Raw genomic sequence first — 21,789 nt, forward strand, 5'->3', positions numbered from 1 at the left:
TCCAACATGTCGTGATTTGTTAATCTTATGCCGAAACATTTTGTACAGATGTTTTTGCTCATTTACTTTTCTAGTTTTTAACATCTATGCAGGAGGAATTAAAAAGACATGGAAGCAAAGTGATGCAATGTTTAAACTTTTTTTTTATTTTAAAGAGAAATTACTTGTTGCACCTCATACAATTTTTTTCAGCATTGTTGTTGCTGAAGTAGTAATGTAGTAGTAATGTTTTCAAGTCGTGAGTTGAACATAAGAGAATCTAGAGACGGTGCAATAAAGTGTTTTACAAGCTCAAAAAGGTTAAAATGCTATTCATAACAGATTGCCAGAAATTATAAGAGTAGTTTAATTGTAATGTCAATAAAGACTTTTTTTACTGATTTATGTTGAAGGGTCAAAATAAGTCTTGAGAAAAACAAGATGGATATCTGGGAGAATCAGGTGAGATTTTCTGTCATAAACAAATGATTGAATGAAGAAAATCCAAAATCTTCCTGTGGTATGAATAAGACTAACTGAATGCTTATTTGGGTTATGTTATCAATAAAATGACAAATTACTGCTGAAAACATTTTCTTAATTTGTGCTTTCAGATATTTTTACACAATAAATTAGACATGGATGCACTTTGGTGAAAGTCTGCCCATATTTCTTTTTATTTATGTAAATTACAGCAAACACTGTTGCATTCTCAAAGACAAGAACTGTTTTCATTACACAGAAAAAGATAACTTGTGCTGAATTTTGATTTTTAAACCAATTAAAGAAAAAATATTCACTTACAATAAGGTCTGCTTTTTATTTTTTTCCAGAAACATTTTCTATTTAAATAAACTATTAAAGTTGTGCTTAAAACTAAGCACAACTTAGTTTAAAGCACTAAGTTGGGATTTGTAATTTTTGCAAAGTACATCACCATTTGCTGATTTTAAAAGCACCGTTCTGATAGGATTCCTCTTCTTAGATGTTTTTAATGTTTTGAGCTGCAATAACAAAGAAAACACTGTTTTATATCTCTGAACACTTCAGCACCACCAGTTTGGACAACTCAGACAAAACTAGGCTTAATTACTTCAGTATGCTGGACTTTCTTTGCATCTTTTCCTCTGGATGTATTTAGAGCCATTTGCTTTGTGACTCTATAAATAAAGAATATGGCCTGTATAAAATAGATTGTATAACTTCAGATGTTTTTAAGATTATTACAAGTTTAAGGTAGGTTATTGAAGCTTATTCTTTAACTATATGCATGATGCACAACATGACAATCCTCATAAAAACCTAAACAGACTAAAAAAATCTTTAATTCTGTCTCAAAGCCATCAGATGCACATGAGCGTTTCCCTCTGATGAAAAGTAATATTGATGTGAGGTAGATTAATGGCTTTTCATCCTGTATATATTCAGAGAAAATATTAATTTCAACAAAACAAAAACACCCACACACTAAATAAGTATTGCTGCTCTTGCATTCACTGGCAACACTACACAGAAAACTCATCTAAATCTACATCTTTTACTTATTCTACTGGTAATATAAGTGCTTAATGTTTGTTTACCCTGTGTGCACCTTGTGTAACTCTTGATATAAGAAAGTTCAGGATGCTAAGAGATCAGATTGGGTAGCATTGTCTGTCGACCAATCAGGGGTCACATCCTCTAGTTCAACCTCTCTGGTCGGCTGCTGCAGGGGATCAGCAGGGGTAACAGGTCCAGGGATGGAGGGTGCTGGACTGGTGGGAAGCCCCGGAGCATCTGACGGACTGAGGGGGCAGATGTTGGTGAAGGTGCTGCAGAGCGCCCCCCAGTGTTGCTCACATTGCCCCCGAAGTCGCTGTCCGACCCAGGACCTGATCTTGTCTCCACACTTCAGCAGGAAGTTCATCAGCTCAACGTACGGCCTGTTGGGAATTTATTCAGAGAAAATGGTCAAAGACTATACTATTCCTCCACAGAAGGCCAGAATGCTTTAAAAAAAAAAAATCCAACAGAATAAAAAAGCAGGAAATCATTTTCAGCAGGAACTTTCTGCAACACTTCAGATGAAGAGGTGTGCATAAGACTGGCATAAAACTTGTCATGAACATGAAGGAGTCTTCATAAACGCTTTTAGCTGATGTCATGAAGTGACATGTGGTAAATAATGACACTTTTAATGCAAAGTTGGTCTCAAAGTTGCATTAAACATCCATTAATAGTGTCAATTTTGCATTATTAGGTAAATAATGACACTTTTAATGCAAAGCCTCAAAACTGGCATTAAAAGTCCTTTTGCATTAAAAGTGTCATTATTTACTGAATGACATCATTTCATGACTCGAGTCATAAACATAAAGACTCCTTCATGTTCATGACATTGTTATGTCAGTCTTATGCACACTCCTTCAAATAAAGTGTTACCAAACTTTCTATTAAAGAAAAGATGAAAACAGCTGGTGGAAAGTCTTAACTAATAAAATTAATTAATTTTGGATTAAAATCAGGACTGGGATCAAACCTCAAAAGTATTCATACCCCTAGAGCTTCAACATTTTGTCCTGCTGCAGCTTCAAACTGCAGAAACCAGATATTTTCATAGTACACTGATGCAATCTGTTACTTCAGTCTAAAGTGTTCCTGTTTTAGAACCATCAGGATTAACAAAATTATCCCAACCACTTTTAAAATGATAAAGTGTTTTTCAAGCTCAAAAAAGTGGTAATGAATAAGTGTGTCTTTCTCACCCTGCAGGAAACATGAGTTGGAACTGGACCAGGTTCCCCATGGTGTCCAGGTGATCCTGCACAGCCAGGCAGAGATTGTGTTTGGAGTAGCACTCTCTCTGGAGCGAGAACACCATCTCTTTCACCGCAGAGCAGCGCCGGCTCACGCAGCTGAAACGCTGCCGCAGTCCCAACGCAACGCATCGAAGTGCGTCCTTCACGTACGACTTACCCTGGAGGAGACAAACATGAGATGATAGGCAGAAAAAGTAAGAAGGACATTTGTGTTTTTTCAGTTGTTACTATACTTCTTGGGATTACATTTTATGCTGTTTATTCCACCTTTATGCCACATTTGTTTGTTGCACCCAGAGTCAGAGTGACCAACACAACCACACTGGAAGACTTAACGCAAATACCGGATGAAGAATTTGATGTGTGGCATGATGTGTGATCCCCAGTAATGTGTGTGACAGTAATGAGAAGGAACTACCATGTGCACCAAATCTGCAGAAGTTTGCAAGTAAAAATGGAGTGTAATTGCAGTTTCTATATGGGCAAGTCCAATTTCTATTCTTTGAATTAACGTCAAACATTTGCACAGAAATTTGTTTTGTTAATTAATTGTGCAGCAAAAATCTTTGTAGCAAGTTTGATTGACACCAAATTTGCTTGATTTTTTAAACGTGGGGGTTGGGGGGACTTGCTCTGGAAGCCTTTATTATTGCAAACACTTTTTGCAGCACAAATATTTGGCAACACTTTCATTTGATTTGAAGAATGTAAGGGCCCAACTTCATTTTCTTAACTCCCACGCCTGATTCTAAGTAGCTTCAGGAGAAATTAATCATTTGTGTAAAACCCTGCTTGCTTCATGCACAATGACCTGGTGTGTTCATGAGAGACATAAAAACAGCTGTTTGTGTGTTATTTAATCGGATTGTAGACTTGCACGAAACAACACATAGATGATATACAGAAATACTGTCTTTTTTCCACAAATCTCTTCTAGCTGTTGTTTTGAATAAGTCTGAAAAAGATATGCAGAACATCATCTACTGCTCCTCATCACTCTGAGGACAAGAAGAACTTGCTTCCCTTTCTTGTAGATTTCTATTCTAGTAAAGTGGACATACTGTTCCTTCTCCCATTTCAGATGCCCTCTCAGATCGTTCTGTAACCAATGCTACCATTCACAACCATACAACAAACATTCCTAACAAATGACCTTAACGACTGATGGGATTAAATGAAATAAAAACATGTATCCAGATCTGCTTTCTCTAACTCCTGCCTGAATTTGAAGTTAATTTCAGTCCATCTGCGAGTGTGGATGGCTGCGACGGCGAGCAGATGATTCTCACTTATGTGTCTGAGAGTGTGACATGAGCTCAGTCAGATTCCCACCTGGGAGTTGTAGCGTCCTGCGTTGTGCAGCAGAGTGAGGCATATATGGTGGAGGCCCTGGATCTCACAGGAATTATTGCTGAAACACTGAAACATCCCACAGCCGACATCCCCTGAACTCACCAAGCAGCTCTGGATTTCAGCTTAGGCAGAGGGAAAAGATACCGTGAGATCAGCACGACAACAGAGACCTAAAGTCAGTTAGCAAGGGCAGGTACCCAACAAGTTGCTGCAGAACGTAATGTGCTCAAGAGCTAATTTGGACATTTTGAGAAGTTGGTTGGAACAGAACGGGTGGAGAAAGAAGAGAAATGAAAGGGGCTGCCAAGAAATCAGATGTCAGAAAGAAAACGAAAACCAGAGTTTCACAAAAAAAGAGGGGGAAAAGAAAAAAGAAAAAAAAAAAATATATATATATATATATATATATATACACACACACATACTTTTTTGTGCAACTCTAGTTTTCATTTTCCCCCTGACATTTGATTTTTTTGGCAATATATATAAATACAACAGCTTGCAAAAGCATTTGCACCCTTAAATTTTGCTATATTTGTTACATTACAACCACAAACATAAATATTTTTTCTGTAGGTTTATAGTTGTGCCATTCTCTTTCCATTTCCAGATGATGGACTGAACAGCGCTCCATGAGATGTCCAAAGCTTGGGAAGTATTCTTATAGCCCGAGTCTGCTTTAAACTTCTACATAACTTTATATCTACTTGTCTGGTGTGTTCCTGGGACTTCATGATGCTATTTGCTCTCCAATATTGTCATAACTTCTGAGGCATCACAGAGCAGCTGGATTTGAACTGAGATTAGATTACACACAGCTGGACTCCATTTAGTCATTAGCAATCATCAAGTAACTTCTGATGGCAAATGGTTGCTCTCACAGAAAAGGGGGCTGGATGTTTTTGCCCACTGCACTTTTCAGTTTTTATTTGTGTTTTGAATCATGCATAAATTTCTTCCTACTTCACAGTAGTATATAACATTAAATTCCAATAAAATATATTTGTTTATGGCTGTAATGTAACAAAATATGGAAAAGTTCAAAAGGTATGAATACTTTTGCAAGTTGCAAAAATGGATATTTGTAATGTAATACTTGGTGAGTTAATATATTTTTAGTCCAGTGCTTTCACACTCTGCATGCTAGTAATATATCTGGCAATTTTGATGGACTTTAACTGCCTTTGACTCCAACATCAAATATAGTTTTTAGAGACGGTGATGTGAGACGTTCTCAGGGATGGGTAGTGATGACGTGAATAAGAAAAATGAAGAAAAAATACTGATTGATATTGCGATCATAATATTAAGCAGTCATGCTTCTCTACCATTGCACTCAATATAAAACTCTTAAATTATAAAGTTATAGTCAATTTCTTTGGGAACAATGTGGATTTATTTGGTAGAGGACATGTCAAGTAAATCAGTTCATACCTGCTGATGTATAGGACTACCCATTACTGTACTGTAATTTGCATTAGTAAAATATTTTTTTCTTAGTGCATAGAGCACCAAAACCAGCTCCAGCCCAAGGACCCACATTCCTGTAAATCCGGCCCTGCCATTTTGCTACAAACTCCTTCCATTTTGAATCTACAAACAAACCACTCTATATTTTCAGTAGTAGACTCACAAAAATCCTCAAAGTTTAATTAAATTTAACACCATATAAGCTCAGATATCTGTACTTAAATGTTTAAAGAGATTTTGATAATACTTTGTTTTTCATTGCGTCATAAACAAAATCTACGGAAAGACTATAATTTGTTTCAGTACTACAGATAAATAACTTACTTTCATATTTTTTGTTCTAATGTTCAATGCTTAAACGCAAGTACTTGTTAAAAAGACTTTTCTGTCTCTGTCTGGTTCAGGTTTTAGTTCAAATGTAGCCTGTTGTGGTGTAGCGGAGACGCCTGGTGCAGAGGGAATGATCCTGGACAGGATGGAGTCACTGAAGCCCAGAGCTGAATATACAGAGCCACAGCCAGTCTAAGGTTTCAGATCCCCGTTAATACTTAGCAGTTCACATCATTTTAAAGCAGGACAAGCTATTACAATGAGCACATGGATAAGAGTGCACTTCATGCACATCAAGAAGCATTCCAATGTCAAATCCAAAGGTGAACATTTTCACTAAAATAGAACTTTGCGGTGTGAACTCACCTGTGCTCTGCAGAGAGAGGCGCTTTTTGACTTGGCTCCCTTGTTTCTCCAGGATATGATCATGCGGCTCCATGGCCAGCAGATGATTACAGCCCAGCAGCAGAAACATTGCAGCAGACACATTCACCATCATCTTTTATTGTTATTATTATTGTTTTCCCGATAGCTTTAGTAGATTGTGTTAGTTTGCAGGAGTGTGGTCAGGTTAGTGCGGCAGAGAAACGCGGGTATATGAACCCGCAGGAGCGCCGAGCCGCGCGTTCACCGGACTGAACGGAGCACGCGTCTCCGCCAATCACAGCGCAGCATTGTGAACGCGCAGCAACGTAGAGTCGAGAGTTTATCATGTTATCAGTAAACGAACCACAGTGGGCAAAATGCATCCCATATAATTGTCTGTCACACTTCTAGCCTGCTAAATGGATGATGATGACAAAAAGGCAGAATAAAAATACATATTAATGATTCCCGAAAAGTGAAATTCTTCTAACGTCACGCACTGTGGGGCTGCGTGAAGGTCAAACACTCAAAACCACTTTGAATGAGGGTTTACAGCTGCTCTCCAAACCGGAAGGATACGTGCACAAAGAAACGTAGGACTAGCAGAGAGGTAATGCTTGATGGGGTATGGCAGGCCGATTTTACATATTATTAAGTTGCACTCTGATTTATGGCAATAATACTTGATTGTCAAATAAGAAGCTAAATGACTAAATCTAAAATATAATTGTTAGAATATGATATATAAATGAGAATTCAGAAAATGTAAGATTAAGTTCAGGTTAAGATATGTTTTCATAAAACTTGATGGCAAGACAAGATGTATCGCAATTATCAACAAATTATTTCTTCCTCATCAAAAATCATTCCAGAGACATTGCAGTTTCTATGACGACTTAAAGCTGTTTATTCAGAAACTTTTCACCATCTCCATGCCCTCCTCTGTTACATCCCAGCATGTTATTCACGGCCCACTGGAGGGAAGCTGGCTCCACGGGTCAGGATAGTGATGTATGTGGTTTGCCAGATGCAGGATTTGCAAGAATAAATAACACTCAAAAATAGTTTCAGATGAGAAGATAAAAGAGGGTGAGACTAATGATTTCAATTTAAAGCATTTACTCAGCCAACGACAGGATCATTACACACAGTTCAACCAACACCTAAAGCAGATTATCTGCTTAGTGCTGATGTTGATGCTGCAGAGAACTCCTGTGGTCCTTTGCTGCTGGCTATATTTTTCTTTAATAAACTCACAGCTGCGCAGGATAACGCTGTCTCCGCTTATGATTTATGAATGATCAGTGGGAGCTCAGAGATGGCTCATTTTTACAGCTTTCTGCCGGGACAACAACAGAGTAGGTATGGATAAAGATGAACATGAGGAGCCAACATTTTAAATCACTAAATTTATCTTTCATTCTTGTTGTGCAACAATAAGTTTGGTTTGGCTTTGGACACCATCTAGTTATCAGGAATAATTTTGAAACAGCTCAAAGTCTCTGTCAATTATTGCTTTTTTAAACCTATAACAAATAAAACACTCCAGTGATATCTCAGTTCAGTGTTAATATCTGCTCTTACAATAGTAAACTTAAACTGCTCTATATTTCTGTGACTAACACTTGTAAAACCGGTGATAACAGAGCTCAGCAGATAGCTTGGTTAAACTAAGTTTAACCAGACACTTATACCCTGTTTCAGCAGAAGTAGAAATAATTTAGACTTTTCTGTTTAATTAAATTAAATTATACCACGTTATGCGATTTTGTTTTAAGATCCAGGGCTCAACAGCTCATGAATATTGCCAACAATAAACTCTCTATATACACTTTATATAACGCTCTTCTTTGTGGTGAAGATATATGTCAATGCCACTTTGATTGCCGTCACACTTTATAACAAGAAGGCCAGCACCAAAGTGCTAAAAACAAGCACACAAAACATCGATAGACATATTTCACCAAAGCAAAGCATAAAGCTCAAAACCAGATTCAAATGATCAATTTTACCAAGAATCAAAGGCCAGTGAGTAGAAGTGGGTCTTAAGGAGTGTTTTTTATTTAAATAATCTATACTTTGATCAGATCTAATGTAAAAAGGTTCCAGAGATTAGTGCATCTATTCTTCCTGTTAAATGTCAGTTCTACCTTCTTGTAAACAACATTTAGAAATGAGGATTTGCTGCAACATACAGAGGGAATCGAAACCAACTCTAAAGCCATCAGCAAATTATCAAATATGATGACTCCAATCTCCTTCCCACACCATGTTTATTTGTCTGTCCTGTTTTGTCTTGTTTCTTTCTTTCTTTTTTTACTTGCCTTATGTCAACAGATTGTATCAGATTTTACAATCTTGCTTTTTGTTTTGTGTTTTCCTTTTTCCAGCCATGGCATCTGATGTTTGGTTTACAGAAAAGGGACTTATCACCAACTGCTATCAGCTACGAAAACCAAACAAATACCTCATCTTACTCTTCTGCTACTTCATCTTCACTAAATGTAGTCCAAGGACAAACATATGTGTGTATGTTTGTATCTGTGTGTTGTAGTGAGAGGTCAAGGTAGCAGGACAGAGTGTGTTTATGTCTGTGTTCATTCAGGGGCCCCGCTAGGGAAAAACATCTTTTTGCTTGTGCCATCTCGTCCCTCTTCAAAACAAAATCCCACAGCTTCATTCAAATAACCTTTCAACAACCTCTCACTGAACACACACCGCTAAGTAGTATACGAATGCAGTGAGACTCTGAAAACGGTGCACGTGTGTGGCCTTCCTGTCCTCCCACATGCTGCTGTAATGAGAGCAACGCTCCAGCTTCACTCTGTATGTTTGTGCAGACACTGAAGAGACTCACAAGTATCTGGTCTGCAGTGACGAATATAAGGAGGAAGATTTGCTGTAACATTTTGCTGTCTGATAAAAGGCTAAATTAAACATACTTATTATGTTAGCCGATAAGGTTTCAACACATGATTATTTAACAGTTTTGATATTACACAGAGAAAAAATATAACATCAGCAGAACCATTAGCATGATATATATTTACTTTACAAAAGTAATATGGTCCTTGAACTTTTTAACATTTTGTCATGTCAAAGGCTGAAGATTCAATATATTTTATAGCACTTTTATGAGATAGATTGACATGAAGCAGCACATAATTATAAAATGGAGACTTGGTTTTCAAAAATTTTACAAAAACATTTTTTTAATTAGTCGGCATCGGTATTCAGCCTCCCTTTACTCTAATACCCTTAAATAAAATCCAGGAGAACCGATTGTCTTCTGAAGTCACCCAACTATGGCACTTCTGTGTAATTTTAATTTACTATAAATACATAGCTTTAAATATGTAATGAAGCATTTTTCAATCCATTTTCTAAAAGTGGAATGATTATACTATAACTCCAAACCTACCCAGATAAGGAGAGATATAAATAATCCATGAAGCAGCAAAGATAGCTTGAATTATCTTACAACCCAAGTTAAAGGTAATAACAGTGATGTGTAAGGTTCTAACATATTACTCAAAATCAAGAAAATCTTTATTTATAAGAGTAGTCTTCATCTAACAACCACATGTTTTTCAAAAATTTGACTTTTCATTTAAAAATATATTTCTTAATTACATCCACATGTTAAAATTTGAGTAAAATCTATTTTGCCTATAGAGGCATTTCACAATGCAGACGTGGTTCTTCATTTTCTATTCTGCATCTTTATTTTTATCCCATTTTAATTCCATATTACATTCATCTGACCCCTTGCTGTAAATCTGCATGAAGCAACACCTGAATGGATTGAAAGCTAAAAAGACATTGTGTATGTCACTGCTTATGTATACTGGTGAAATCTGGAGAATTGATTTGGCAGCATATTATCCATGATTATCAACCTTTGAGGGTCTCTGTGATCTAATATAAAACAAAGTTCAATATCGCCACCTAGTGTAAAACTTAATCATGTTCTAAGCCAGAAAAGTAAATATTTGACAAAAGAATGGAGTAATTTATTTTTAAGTTTTTTTTCTGCTCATGGATAATCAAATATCAGCAGCTGCACAAATTTAAAAGAAGGAGATGAGTGTAGAAAGATGTTTAGGTTCTTATTTTACCTGTTACTCCAACAATCTGACAGGTTTGGAGGTGGAACAATAAAATGCAGAGCCACATTTTCTCAGCACATTTTATCAATACTGCAAACTAAATACAAAGAGCAAAAGAAAACATGTGGCACTGTAATGAAAAATGTCCACACTTGGATTAAGAAGGTAATTTCTGCATGACTTTGAAACTGTTTTCTTCATAATCTTTTTATTATCATCATCCAAACAGCAAAACAATCACATTTTGTCTGCATCAATGCTCCTACATAGCTAGAAAATATCTTATAGCAGCAGTATGTAACTTTTACAAAAATGTTTTTCCATATTTGTTAAAACTGTTGCCATGCATTGTCAGTTTAATAGGAGACAAACAACCTGCAAAAACATCAACTTCCAACCTGAGCTGTCAGAAGAAATTCATAACCCCGTTCAAAAACAACCAAGCACAAGAAAATGATTAACAGCGCTAAGACCCTCCTCCCTGCTCTGATTGGTTGTTTCTTACTTAGTGGTACAGCTAGTACTGGGCAGTTAGTACTGGGAGCACTGGGAGAAGGCAGAAGAATTTTATTTTTTCATAGATTATCCATCTTATACTGTCATTACATAATTTTAACAAATATGTAAAAACAATATTTTTTTATATAAAAGTTACATATTGCAGTGTTAACATGCAGTCTGAGTTGCTCAGAACTGGAAAAGCTATATATATATATATATATATATATATATATATATATATATATATATATATAAATATATATATATATATATATATATATATATATATATATATATATATATATATATATATACACACACAGTCAAAAATTTGTGCAATTTCACATAAAGATTGTACTAGAAAAAGAAAACAAAAAACAGAAAATCGAAAAGGCAGAGCAGAAGCACTTGCATCCTACAGCCTTTTTAGCTGCAGCTGTGTGCAGGCATGAAACCTTTTTATTAAACTCCGTTTCCTTTAATGGTTTCAACGCAGTTTTACAGATTCACCATCCAGCAACGTCCAGTATGTGCATCTTCAGCAAGAAAAGAAGATTTCTTAACTCCATTTCAAAACATTTTGATGCTGTCCTTTCAATTTAAATCAGCTTGTAGAGAGCCTCTCAGGGGGTTTTGGGCCCAGAGACACCAGGGGGCTCCTGAGTTTCTGTTGGCTCACATGGCGCAGGATTCAGACTTGAGCTGCTCTCTTCTTTCCCGTCTAAGGAGAGGAATTCATGAACGGCGGTCTCTATTTGAGGCCTGAATGTGTGGTTCATCTTGGGATCCACGACCTGAGTTATTATTCTGTCCACGCCAGACTCCAGCATACCTGATCTAAAAGAAAAAAAGGAGAAATTATTTATAAATAGTCAAACATGTTCTGATACAATCCAATAGCGTCCTCCACAGATGTCCACAGAAATAAGCTGGTGATCTGAATCCGTTGATTTTCAGCTGAACTAATCCCGACTTGTGACCAGAAGATCAAAAACAGAAAAATAGATTTTTTTCCCTGGTCAGTAAACATAACATGTCCCATCCATTCACAGCACTCATCAGTGTTGTGAAGAGTTAGGTAATAACTAGTTCCATTTACTCAGTTGCGTTGAGTATTTTTATTTTTTTTATTTACTTTTAGGAGTATTTTTACTACGTTGTACTTTTAAGTTTTCCTTGAGTAATTTTATTATGAAGTGTCGCTACTCTTACTTGAGTAAATTTTGTCCAAGCTTGAAAAGGTTAGACAGTTCATGGCATAGATGAGGGATTTCTAAACTGTTTTTGTAATTTTCTATACGATTAGGAAAAGAGGCTGATGAAGAACGTTCAATACTGTAAAACAGATCTGTGCTCATTATTAAGCTAGGAAATAAATTACAATATTTTCTGTACAACTCACTGAACAACACTTTGTCTGAGTCCGTTTCTCATCTGGTTCTTATTGATGGACGGGTTCCACTCCTGCGTGCTCAGGTGCGACGACACAAAGTTGTCAACTTTTTGCCGCAGGTTCTGGTAGGCGGGCTGAAAACGATTGCAACAAAACTGGGTTAGATCATTCAGAAGAGGGGCAAACAAGGCCATTTTGAAATCAATGTTATGTTTTATATTCACCAAAGTTATAACAAAGAATCTAAGCAAAGAGGCTGGATACCTTCGTATCGACGTCGGCTAAACAGTCCCGGCGAAATTCGTCAAAAAGCCCTCGGTTCTTCAGATGCTCCACAATCATAGCGATGAGCTGCGGATCTCCGGGAGGAAGGTTGGCTGGATTTACATTAATATTACCGCTGTTCTCCGCCATTACTAACCAGTTTTATTTACCTGTTAGCAAGCTAGCGGAACTGTCACCGCTTGGCGCATAGCGAAGTGTGCGCTCGATTAATATCTATTGCTGAGCCGCGGGCGGAGCCGTTGCACGTTTTGAGATCAGTTTAGAACAACAAGTAGGTGAAACAATAGAAATCAAACGTATATTAGCTTTCGGCACATGCGCATTTGGAATCTGACCTCGGAAACATTTCATTCAAGCGTCATCGCGCAATGAGTACAAACGCGATATGGGAGTAAAAATTTAGTTCGTTTGGCAACAAAATATACATTTCTCATTGCACATAAAAATACAGAGTTATACCAGTAACGAGGTCTCATCGGGGGAATTTATTATCTTGTTTTTTTGTAACAACTGGAGTGTAGAGTGCTTTGAACATTTGTTTTTAAAGGTAATCATTAGCTAAGTAGGCTAACATGATCTGTTTTACTCTTGTTGATCATAGATAATGAAATATAAATAAGTAAATAATCCCAATGCCAAGCAATTTATTACAATAGTATGAGAGAGAATTTGATAATATTATGCTTTTACTTGTATAAAACTATCATTTAGCTCAGTTAATTTGCAGTAGACTTATAAGTGGCGTCTTGTCTTAGTCGTTTGTGAATGTCAGTCTTGCTGTCTTGTGATAAGGTATGGACAACTTCACTTTATACTCTTTTCTAAGTAAATATAAAGAATGTATTCTAAAAGGACTAAATGTCCCACTTTACTTTCTTTTATATCTTTTTAATCTATTGCATTCGTAATTTGAAGTCCTTTTAAAAACTAATGTTATGAACAAACTGAGCTGTGTGAGCTAACATTTCCCTCTCTGGTTTCAGATGAGCGGGGAATCTGATGCCAACAAGGAGTTTGTGGAGCAGCTGCGAATGCAGGAGCTGTATGGGCAGAAAAATGCAGACGGCTCGGATCCGTACACCTACACTGATCCAGTGGACGGGACAGTGTATGACTGGGACCATGAAAAAAAAGCCTGGTTCCCTAAGGTACGACCTGTCTTCACCTACGTGTTGGCACTGAAAGATTGAGTTGAGTTTGACTTTATTGGACGTAATAAAAAAATAAACAAAAAGTTATATACAAAAAAAATACCGTTAAAACAAAAGAACATTATACATTAAGATTATTTTTGATGTTGTTTTGCTGCACTCTACGTTTCAGTTCTCCGTTATTGACTATGATGAAGTCATATTTAGCGCCCTTTTTGTTGATTTTGTAATATAAAGTCAACTATATCCAAAGTTTTACACATTATGTATTACAAATTCTGACACCTAAAGGGACACTAAAATCCAGATGGAAGCATATTGTCTGCTTTACAAAACATTTTTAACCACTGATTAATATGTTATTAATTTTTGTTTGAATTTATTGTGAGATCGTAAAACTTTATTAGGGTAGGAATATCATACCAACTCATGCCAGCCTCATAATGTAATATTTTTTCTATTGCACAACATAAGAAATAGATCTACACTAGATGTAGATCTATTTGGTGTAGATCTAGATAAAAGATTAAACATCTAAAAGCACTGAATGCTCATATCATCTGTGTTTTCTTTCATTTGTTTGTTTCTCAAAATGTTATTTAAGCATTTTAAATTATCCACAAAACTTTTTGCGTCAGATTTCTTTATTAGTGTTAAGCAGGTCTGCCTTGTTTCTATAGATAACAGAGGACTTCATCGCAGCCTACCAGGCGAACTATGGCTTTACTGAGGAAGGAGATCCAGGTGCAAAGAACGTGGTGCAGAGCGTCTCTGAGCCTGTGGCTCCTGAATCGAACAGCAAGCTGCCAGAAAAGGAGAAATCAGTCAATCCTGCCCCAAGCCCTGCCACAGAACAGCAAGAGAGCTCTGCTAAAGAAGCCAAGCAGAAAGGGGACAAAAGGAAAGCAGAGCCAGGTGCAGCCTGCTGACTTTCCTAGCTTACACTGATATTATTAGTTATTTTGCTTGTCTTCTGATCAGAGTCACTGCTTTTCTTAAAATAATTTTTTTCCCTGTAATTGTAGGATGGTTTGATATTGAAGAGGACAAAAACACAAATGTCTACGTATCAGGTTGGTACCTTCAAATATAGAGCAGCTAACTCTGTTTACTCTGTCACTTTCATGCTCTAACCTTCATCCTTTTCATCTTCCTCCTCAGGTCTGCCTCCCGATATCAGCCCTGATGAGTTTGCCGAGCTGATGTCCAAGTGCGGTATCGTGATGCGGGACCCCATCACCGAAGAGTACAAAGTGAAACTCTACAAGGACAAAGACGGGAACCTGAAAGGCGATGGCCTCTGCTGCTACCTTAAGGTCAGTCTGTCTTTCTGCTTGAATTACAACGACTTTACAAGTTCAATGCATCTCTGTAAAATATTATGTAAAATAAAGCTCACCCTGTAGCACAGTAAATTTCTCTGTGATGTTTATTATTCTTCACTCACAAAGATGTTTTTTAACTGCATTACAATCAACAAAAAACAGAACATAAACTGAACAACTGGTTGATACTCATTGAATAAAAAAATACATGGAGCTCATTGTTTCTGGATCATTGCTCAATACAATTAATGTACAGTGATGTGTTGTGTTGGTCCTTTAAAATCCAACTTGTCCGTTAATCTGTCTCTGCAGAAAGAATCGGTGGCTCTGGCTGTGCGTCTGATCGATGAGTCAGAGGTCAGAGGTTATAAACTCCACGTGGAAGCAGCTCGCTTTGAGCTAAAGGGCCAGTATGATGCCAGCAAGAAGAAGAAGAAAAGCAAAGATTACAAAAAGAAGCTGCACCAGCAACAGAAGTAAATTCAGTCTTTCTCTTTATTAAACTTCTTGCATTGAGAGTTTGCACTTTGGCACTCTGTCAGTTCGGCTGATATTATAGCATTTTTAAACCTAGGAAATTAAATTATTAGAGTTAGTGAGTTTTGGTACGTTAGCATATTATGTCTGGGCACATTTACTGTAAGCATTCTTGGATAAATCCAGGTGCAAGAAATTATCTTTGTAGGTAATATTAAGCAAACTCATGGCTGTGAGTAAAGTTTATTGCTTGTTTAGTTTAATTCACATGAACGTTCTAAAATTTGCTGTTTAAGTAAAATAAATACAGTAGCAAAATAATACAGAAACCTGTGCTACACAGTGTTTCTATTAAATCTGGACAAGTCTGGAATAAGCATAGAAAAAAGATTTTTGTATAATATTCCTTATTCTAGTTTATTTATCTCAGTCATAATCTTAGATCATAAGTTATGAAGATGTTGGTTTAGAAACTACAGAAATGTAGAAATAAGAAATGTTTAGGAACTTTGTTCGCTTGTTTCACAAATAATTCCCCCTTTCTCTTTAACATCCGGGGCAAACGGATGACTGAAGTTCTTGTTTGGTTCAAACAGACAGCTGGACTGGAGGCCCGAGAAGCAAGGAGAACTCAGGAAGAGGCACGAAAAAGTTGTCATCATCAGAAACATGTTTCATCCCAGTGACTTTGAGGTGCAGAAAAGAAATACTTTCACACACACTCATGTATATATTCCTTTGTACACACTATATTTGTAGGTAATATTAAGCAGATTTATGGCTGTGAGTAAAGTTTACTGCTTGAGTTTTCTGGAAACCTGTCTGTGGTGTGTTTCAGGAAGACCCGCTGGTGCTGAATGAGTATCGTGAGGATCTACGGACAGAGTGTGAGAAGTTTGGTGAAGTCAAGAAGGTCATCCTGTTTGATGTGAGTTTCATCAATAGTTCAAAGCTTTGGGTGAATTCAGTCATAAAGAAATAAAAGCAGAAACAGTGGTTATGGAGTGTTTTCGCTGCAGAGACATCCGGACGGTGTTGCGTCAGTTGCGTTCAAGGAACCGGACCAAGCCGATGCTTGCATTCTCTCATTTAACGGCCGCTGGTTTGGAGGACGGCAGCTGTCTGTGCAGCTCTGGGACGGAACCACAGACTATCAGGTCAGATTTTACATTTTTCATCACCTTTATTATACGTTTTGGGTTAAAGAAGAGTTTTTATCATAATGTAACCCTTTCAGTGTGAGATGAGACCTCACTGTTCCTTAGACTCTGCGTTGTGTTTTCTTTAATTGTTTTTGTTGGGAGGAAACTTGAGGCAGGAATCGGACACACACGGGTTGCGATCGTGGTTCAGATCGTTTATTCGGACCACCCGACAGCGCAGCGGCTTCGCCTTCAGAATTCACAGCAAATACTGACATGTCAACATAAAAATAAGAAAAAGACAAAACGATACAAAACTAACTATTTGGACATTAAAAGTAACATTTGGCTACATTGAGGAGCTGGCGGTCAGTATTGCTTACCTTCAGAATTCACAGCAAATACTGACGTTGTACTGCCAGCGCACCGTAACGGACGCCAAGTACGGCGTTCTTTAACGGACACACTTTACCAACTTCCACAACTCAAAGAACAAATCTAACATTTTGGTAACATCCGCTGACATATTTAAGCTACTGCCCTACAATAATTCAAATTTTTCATATAGAATACTATTTTTTGTCATTTTCTTTTCTAATAATTGAATCTTGATCATGTTGTATCTGCAGCAGTTTAAATATTTGACTGCTGTGAGATTTTTTCATCAGTGCCTTGCAAAAAGTTGAATCTCCCCACAATTTGCCACATTACAAATATACATTTTGCTTTACATTTTACAATGGAATAATACAAAGTAATGCGTAGTTGTAAAGTGGTTTGCATGTGTATTGATCCCCCTTTACTCTGCTTCCTTCAAATAAAGCCCATTGCAGCAAACTGTCTTAGCAGCTACCTCTTTGCACATTACCCAGTATCATTCTGGGACATAGCAGCTGATCAGATTTGATGGATGCAGAGCAATCTTGGAAGTTAAACTGTTAGAAGCTGTGAAAGAGTTAAGAACGGGGAAGAGGTTCTTTTAAATATCCTTTTCATCCAATCTATTAAAAATTGTTGGCAAGACGGTGCAGTCTGTCTGATAAATCTTTGTTCATTTTTGTTCATTCTTATAAAAAAGACATGAAAAAAATCCCAGATGAATAGAAAGACACACCTTGAGGGCTGAGATAAACGTTTTGCTCTGATGGATTCGGTGTTGTGTTAATGCAGATTGAAGAGACTTCGCGTGAGCGCGAGGAGCGGCTCAAAGGCTGGTCTACGTTCTTGGAGGGAGCAGATAAGGAAACGCAGAAAGACGCCGGCAGCAAACCAGCAGAGAGCAACACAGAACCCAGCGAGCCCACCAGGGCCACAGAACCCCAGCAAACAGAACCGCAGCCCTCAGAGCAACAGGAGGAGCAAGTGGACTCTACTGATAGCAGCCTGGTAGGAAGTGATAACGAGGACGCCTAGGCACTGATGTCTTCATTTCCCAGGGAAACACTGAGGTAGTCCTGCTCTGAAGGGAAGAGTAGCAACGTTTGCTGCTGAAGAAACTCTGATGTGGACAGTTTTAGCTGTTTTGTAATGTAGAAAAATAAAAAGAATCTTTTTTCTGCCCTATTTTCATCATTTCTGTTTTCATTGTAGAGATTTTCTTTAAATTTTTGTGTGGTTTGTATATATTTGTGTTCCTAAAATAACCGTAACTAAAATTTCACACCAGCTTAACGTTGCCCTTGTTTGCAGTGATGTGTGATGTAAGCAAAAAGAAAACTGTAAGTGTTTGCATACCTTCGGGACTTCTTGAAAAATCTCAAAAGAACATCAGAGGAATTCATAATCATGCCAAAAACATGGTTCTCATTGTATCGCCCCCACTTACACAAGTGAAGATATAAAGAGGGACTGTTAGCTTGGTGAGGATTTATCACATACAGCACATCTGGCCTGAATTAAAGCGCTAACACAAAGCACACATCTAAATAAATGCTTTGTTTGGTGTAAAACAGAAACAGATCTGTGTGTTTTTTTTTTTGAACTTTATAGAAGAAATTTAAAATCATCACTGTTGCTGTTTTGAACGACTGCAAAGCTTCAGAAATAAACATTGATTATTTAACAAAATTACTGAATAACTACAATGGCATTACATGAGGAATACAGAAGATCTAGAATAATGTATGTGTTTATCTGTTTAATGAAGCGGACTTGGTCAGCTAAGTGATCAAAACAATGCAGAGTCTTTGGAGATGAGAAGGACAAAGGATTGATTCATGGTGTTGAACTGCATCATAAACTTCAGCTCAAGTCTCAGACAGCAGTTAAAAGAAACAAAACCAGCTCTAAATTCTCTATATGCAGGTAATTTTTTGTGTATTTTCTCATTTTAAGTCAGAATACAACTCTGTGTTTAAAAATAAAGAAAAGGTTTGGTTTTCTGTTTCTTTATGAATTAGATCTGTGTTATTAATGTGGTTGCAGGTCCTGAGACTGATTAACGAAAACCTGCCTCACCACTAGGGAGCACTATAACTCTGTCATTTACAGTTTTTAAAACCATAAATATAGAAAATATTCCAAGTCTCATTTTATTTGAAAATGAGGTTTTGATATTCTAAGTTAGAATCTACAGCTCAGAGATGAAAACAAACAAATATTAAGAGGATGGTAGTTTGATACTTTTAGTTTTTGAATTTAGAATGGAAGAAATTCTCCATTAAGACACACAAATTAGACTTTTCTTTTTTGGGAGCTGATTGTATTTGCAGATCTTTAGTCACCGTTTTCCTAGGAGGTCTTGCAGTACTTCTCAGCTTTCACGTGTGTGTGTGTGTGTGTGTGTGTGTGCAGAGTTCTGCAGATCATCTGTAGTTTAATTTCAGTTTATTGTGTCTTCGGTCTAGGGATATTTTGTGTGTTCTTTTTGATATTGTCTCTTTGTTCAGCAGCAGCTTGCTGTAGAGATTCATTCTAAGCCTATGCAGGTATTGTTATTGTTGAGGTTGTGATTGCACCTCCCTAGTTAGTGAAATCTGCTGGTTATGCTTTGGTGACTGACAAGCTTAGTGGTTCTGGGTGTAACTGAGAATGCACCATTGTTAATGTTTATGTTTACTATAAACTAGAGTTGCTTTTTTTTTTATCTGCCTCTCTGTTGTTATTGTGGAAACCTTGCCTGAGGTTTATTAGTGTAATAACAAGGGAAAGTAGTAGTTTTAGCTTTGTAATTCCTACACCATCGCACCCAAAAAGTAGCCAAAAGGATGAAGAAATCTAAAGGGGCAGTATTGCGTAAAATCGACCTTTTCGAGCTTTACATCATGTTATAATTTTATTCCTTCATCAAAAACATACCTTAAGTGTTGGCTTGATTCTTTCATGCATGTTTGAGAAATCCTTTTATCTCCATGGCAACCATTCAGCTGTCCAAAATGCTTAAGTGGACCGAGCTCTGCCTTCCAGATGCAGCTCCTCCTTGGAACTGCAATTGACAAGAGCAGCGCTCCGCCACATGGCTCCTTCAGACTAGCCAGCAGCAATTAGCAAACACCTGGAATAACTGTACATTTGCTGAGCTCATCATACAAGCTACTTCTCAGTTCATCGCTGGTATAAAATGTTGTTAAAGGGTTAATAGAGGAGCCATGTTGTGATGACTTCCTGAAGGCGGAGTTTCAGAAAGAGCAGGGATTTTTTAAATATTTGATATATATATATCTATATATATATCTATATATACATATATATATCTATCTATCTATATATATATATATATATATATATATATATATCTATCTATCTATCTATCTATATATATATATATATATATATATATATATATATATATATATATATATATATATATCTCATTTTTAAAGCAACTGGCAACTGAATGTAACATGATTATGCTATAAAATGTTACTTTGTGCCTGGGAGAAACATAATGCTGCCATTTTAACATGTTAGCTGTGTTAAAAATGACAAAAAACTGCTTAGTGAGTTTGGAGACAAGAGTTTTAGAAGTTTTCATAAATTGGGAGGATTCCACATAAACAAGGAATTCATAGAAATTTAATATCTTTATTGAGAACCAAGACATTGGTTGGAAACAATGTTTCACTACATTGAGATACATGGTCTTGAGTAGTTTGTTAAATTATTGTGAAAGATGACACTGTCAACAGTTCAAACTCGAAGAACTTTGACAAAACTCTTCTCAGACTGAAATCTGTGAAAACTCCAACCACACAGTGAAGTACCCCCATTTACTGCAATTACAGCTGAACGTCTATTTGGGTTAATCTCTGCCAGCGCGGCACATACTGCACGCCTTGTGAAAAGAACTAAATGTTGAGACCACGGTGTTGGTCTCTCTCTGATCTAGCTCAAGACTTTATTGGTTATTTTTATGATTAACAATGATGTGGCACAATCATGTTTACTTGATTCGTTGCACCTTTTAGACTCCATCCAGAGATTTTAAGGTCCACAAATCAAATGTTATCAGACACTCCCAGATTGTGGCTGAAGAGCAGAAGTGACCGACGTTTCTCAGAGGTTGAGCCAAACCTATGGAAAAGTCTTAGTTTTACATCTGGAAAACATAGACTTTTAATCATTTTAAGGTTTTTTTTAAAGACCCACTTCTACAATAATTGAACAAATTATTTTAGTTTTTATTGTGCTAAATGTTGTACTTATTTAATTAATTTTACTACTCTGTTTTACTGTTTTTATTCTACTGATGGTTTACCCCTTGAGAAACACTTAGGTTAACCAATTTGAATGTGCTAAAGCGATTGCCTTTGACTTGACTTTCCCTCTGATGTTGAAGTAAAATATCCCCACAGCATAATTCTGCTGTCATCATTTCATCAAAGAAACCTAACATAGCACATGTTAGGTGCTATGTTAGGTTTCTTTTTAAATAAAAAACTTTAACAAATATGACAGAAACACAAGCAAAATCTTAATGCTTGGTGTCCATGAGCTGGAATACTAAGAATGTGGTTTTATTATTTTGCAAATTTTGCTGCAAGTAACTGAGTAAAGTTTATTTATAAAGTGCTGCACACCATAAATCATATCATTTAAGGTGCACGTAAGTTTAAAGGAGCAAAGTCAAATTTAACACTGAACTGAACTGATACTTTGAATTTACGACTTA

General features: G+C 36.8%; 3 protein-coding genes across 5 annotated transcripts; 1 reads left to right on the top strand and 2 right to left on the bottom strand.

Annotated features, from left to right (window-relative positions):
• Positions 1-125: 125 nt before the first annotated feature.
• Positions 126-6,710, bottom strand: LOC122844565 (stanniocalcin-2-like). Its single transcript, XM_044140156.1, has 4 exons — positions 6,297-6,710; positions 4,110-4,252; positions 2,724-2,935; positions 126-1,901 (listed from the first exon to the last, which is right to left on the bottom strand). The coding sequence occupies exons 1-4, from the start codon at positions 6,427-6,429 to the stop codon at positions 1,598-1,600; spliced, it is 792 nt and encodes a 263-aa protein (XP_043996091.1). The 5' UTR covers positions 6,430-6,710; the 3' UTR covers positions 126-1,597.
• Positions 6,711-11,202: 4,492 nt separating this feature from the next.
• bod1 (biorientation of chromosomes in cell division 1) lies at positions 11,203-12,860 on the bottom strand. Its single transcript, XM_044140159.1, has 3 exons — positions 12,564-12,860; positions 12,309-12,433; positions 11,203-11,743 (listed from the first exon to the last, which is right to left on the bottom strand). The coding sequence occupies exons 1-3, from the start codon at positions 12,711-12,713 to the stop codon at positions 11,530-11,532; spliced, it is 489 nt and encodes a 162-aa protein (XP_043996094.1). The 5' UTR covers positions 12,714-12,860; the 3' UTR covers positions 11,203-11,529.
• On the top strand, positions 12,332-18,242 carry htatsf1 (HIV-1 Tat specific factor 1). 3 transcript variants are annotated; one of them, XM_044140153.1, is made up of 10 exons: positions 12,332-12,671; positions 13,568-13,732; positions 14,416-14,650; positions 14,761-14,808; positions 14,897-15,051; positions 15,373-15,536; positions 16,134-16,230; positions 16,376-16,465; positions 16,557-16,694; positions 17,850-18,242. In XM_044140153.1, the coding sequence occupies exons 1-10, from the start codon at positions 12,627-12,629 to the stop codon at positions 18,090-18,092; spliced, it is 1,380 nt and encodes a 459-aa protein (XP_043996088.1). In that variant the 5' UTR covers positions 12,332-12,626; the 3' UTR covers positions 18,093-18,242. The 3 variants fall into 3 exon arrangements, with proteins under 3 accessions (XP_043996088.1, XP_043996090.1, XP_043996089.1); XM_044140155.1 differs by lacking the exon at positions 12,332-12,671 and adding an exon at positions 12,915-13,131; XM_044140154.1 differs by lacking the exon at positions 12,332-12,671 and adding an exon at positions 12,931-13,376.
• The last annotated feature ends 3,547 nt before the right edge of the window (positions 18,243-21,789 follow it).

The sequence above is a fragment of the Gambusia affinis genome, linkage group LG15 (genome assembly GCF_019740435.1).
Source record: "Gambusia affinis linkage group LG15, SWU_Gaff_1.0, whole genome shotgun sequence".
In the NCBI taxonomy this organism is placed as follows: domain Eukaryota; kingdom Metazoa; phylum Chordata; class Actinopteri; order Cyprinodontiformes; family Poeciliidae; genus Gambusia; species Gambusia affinis.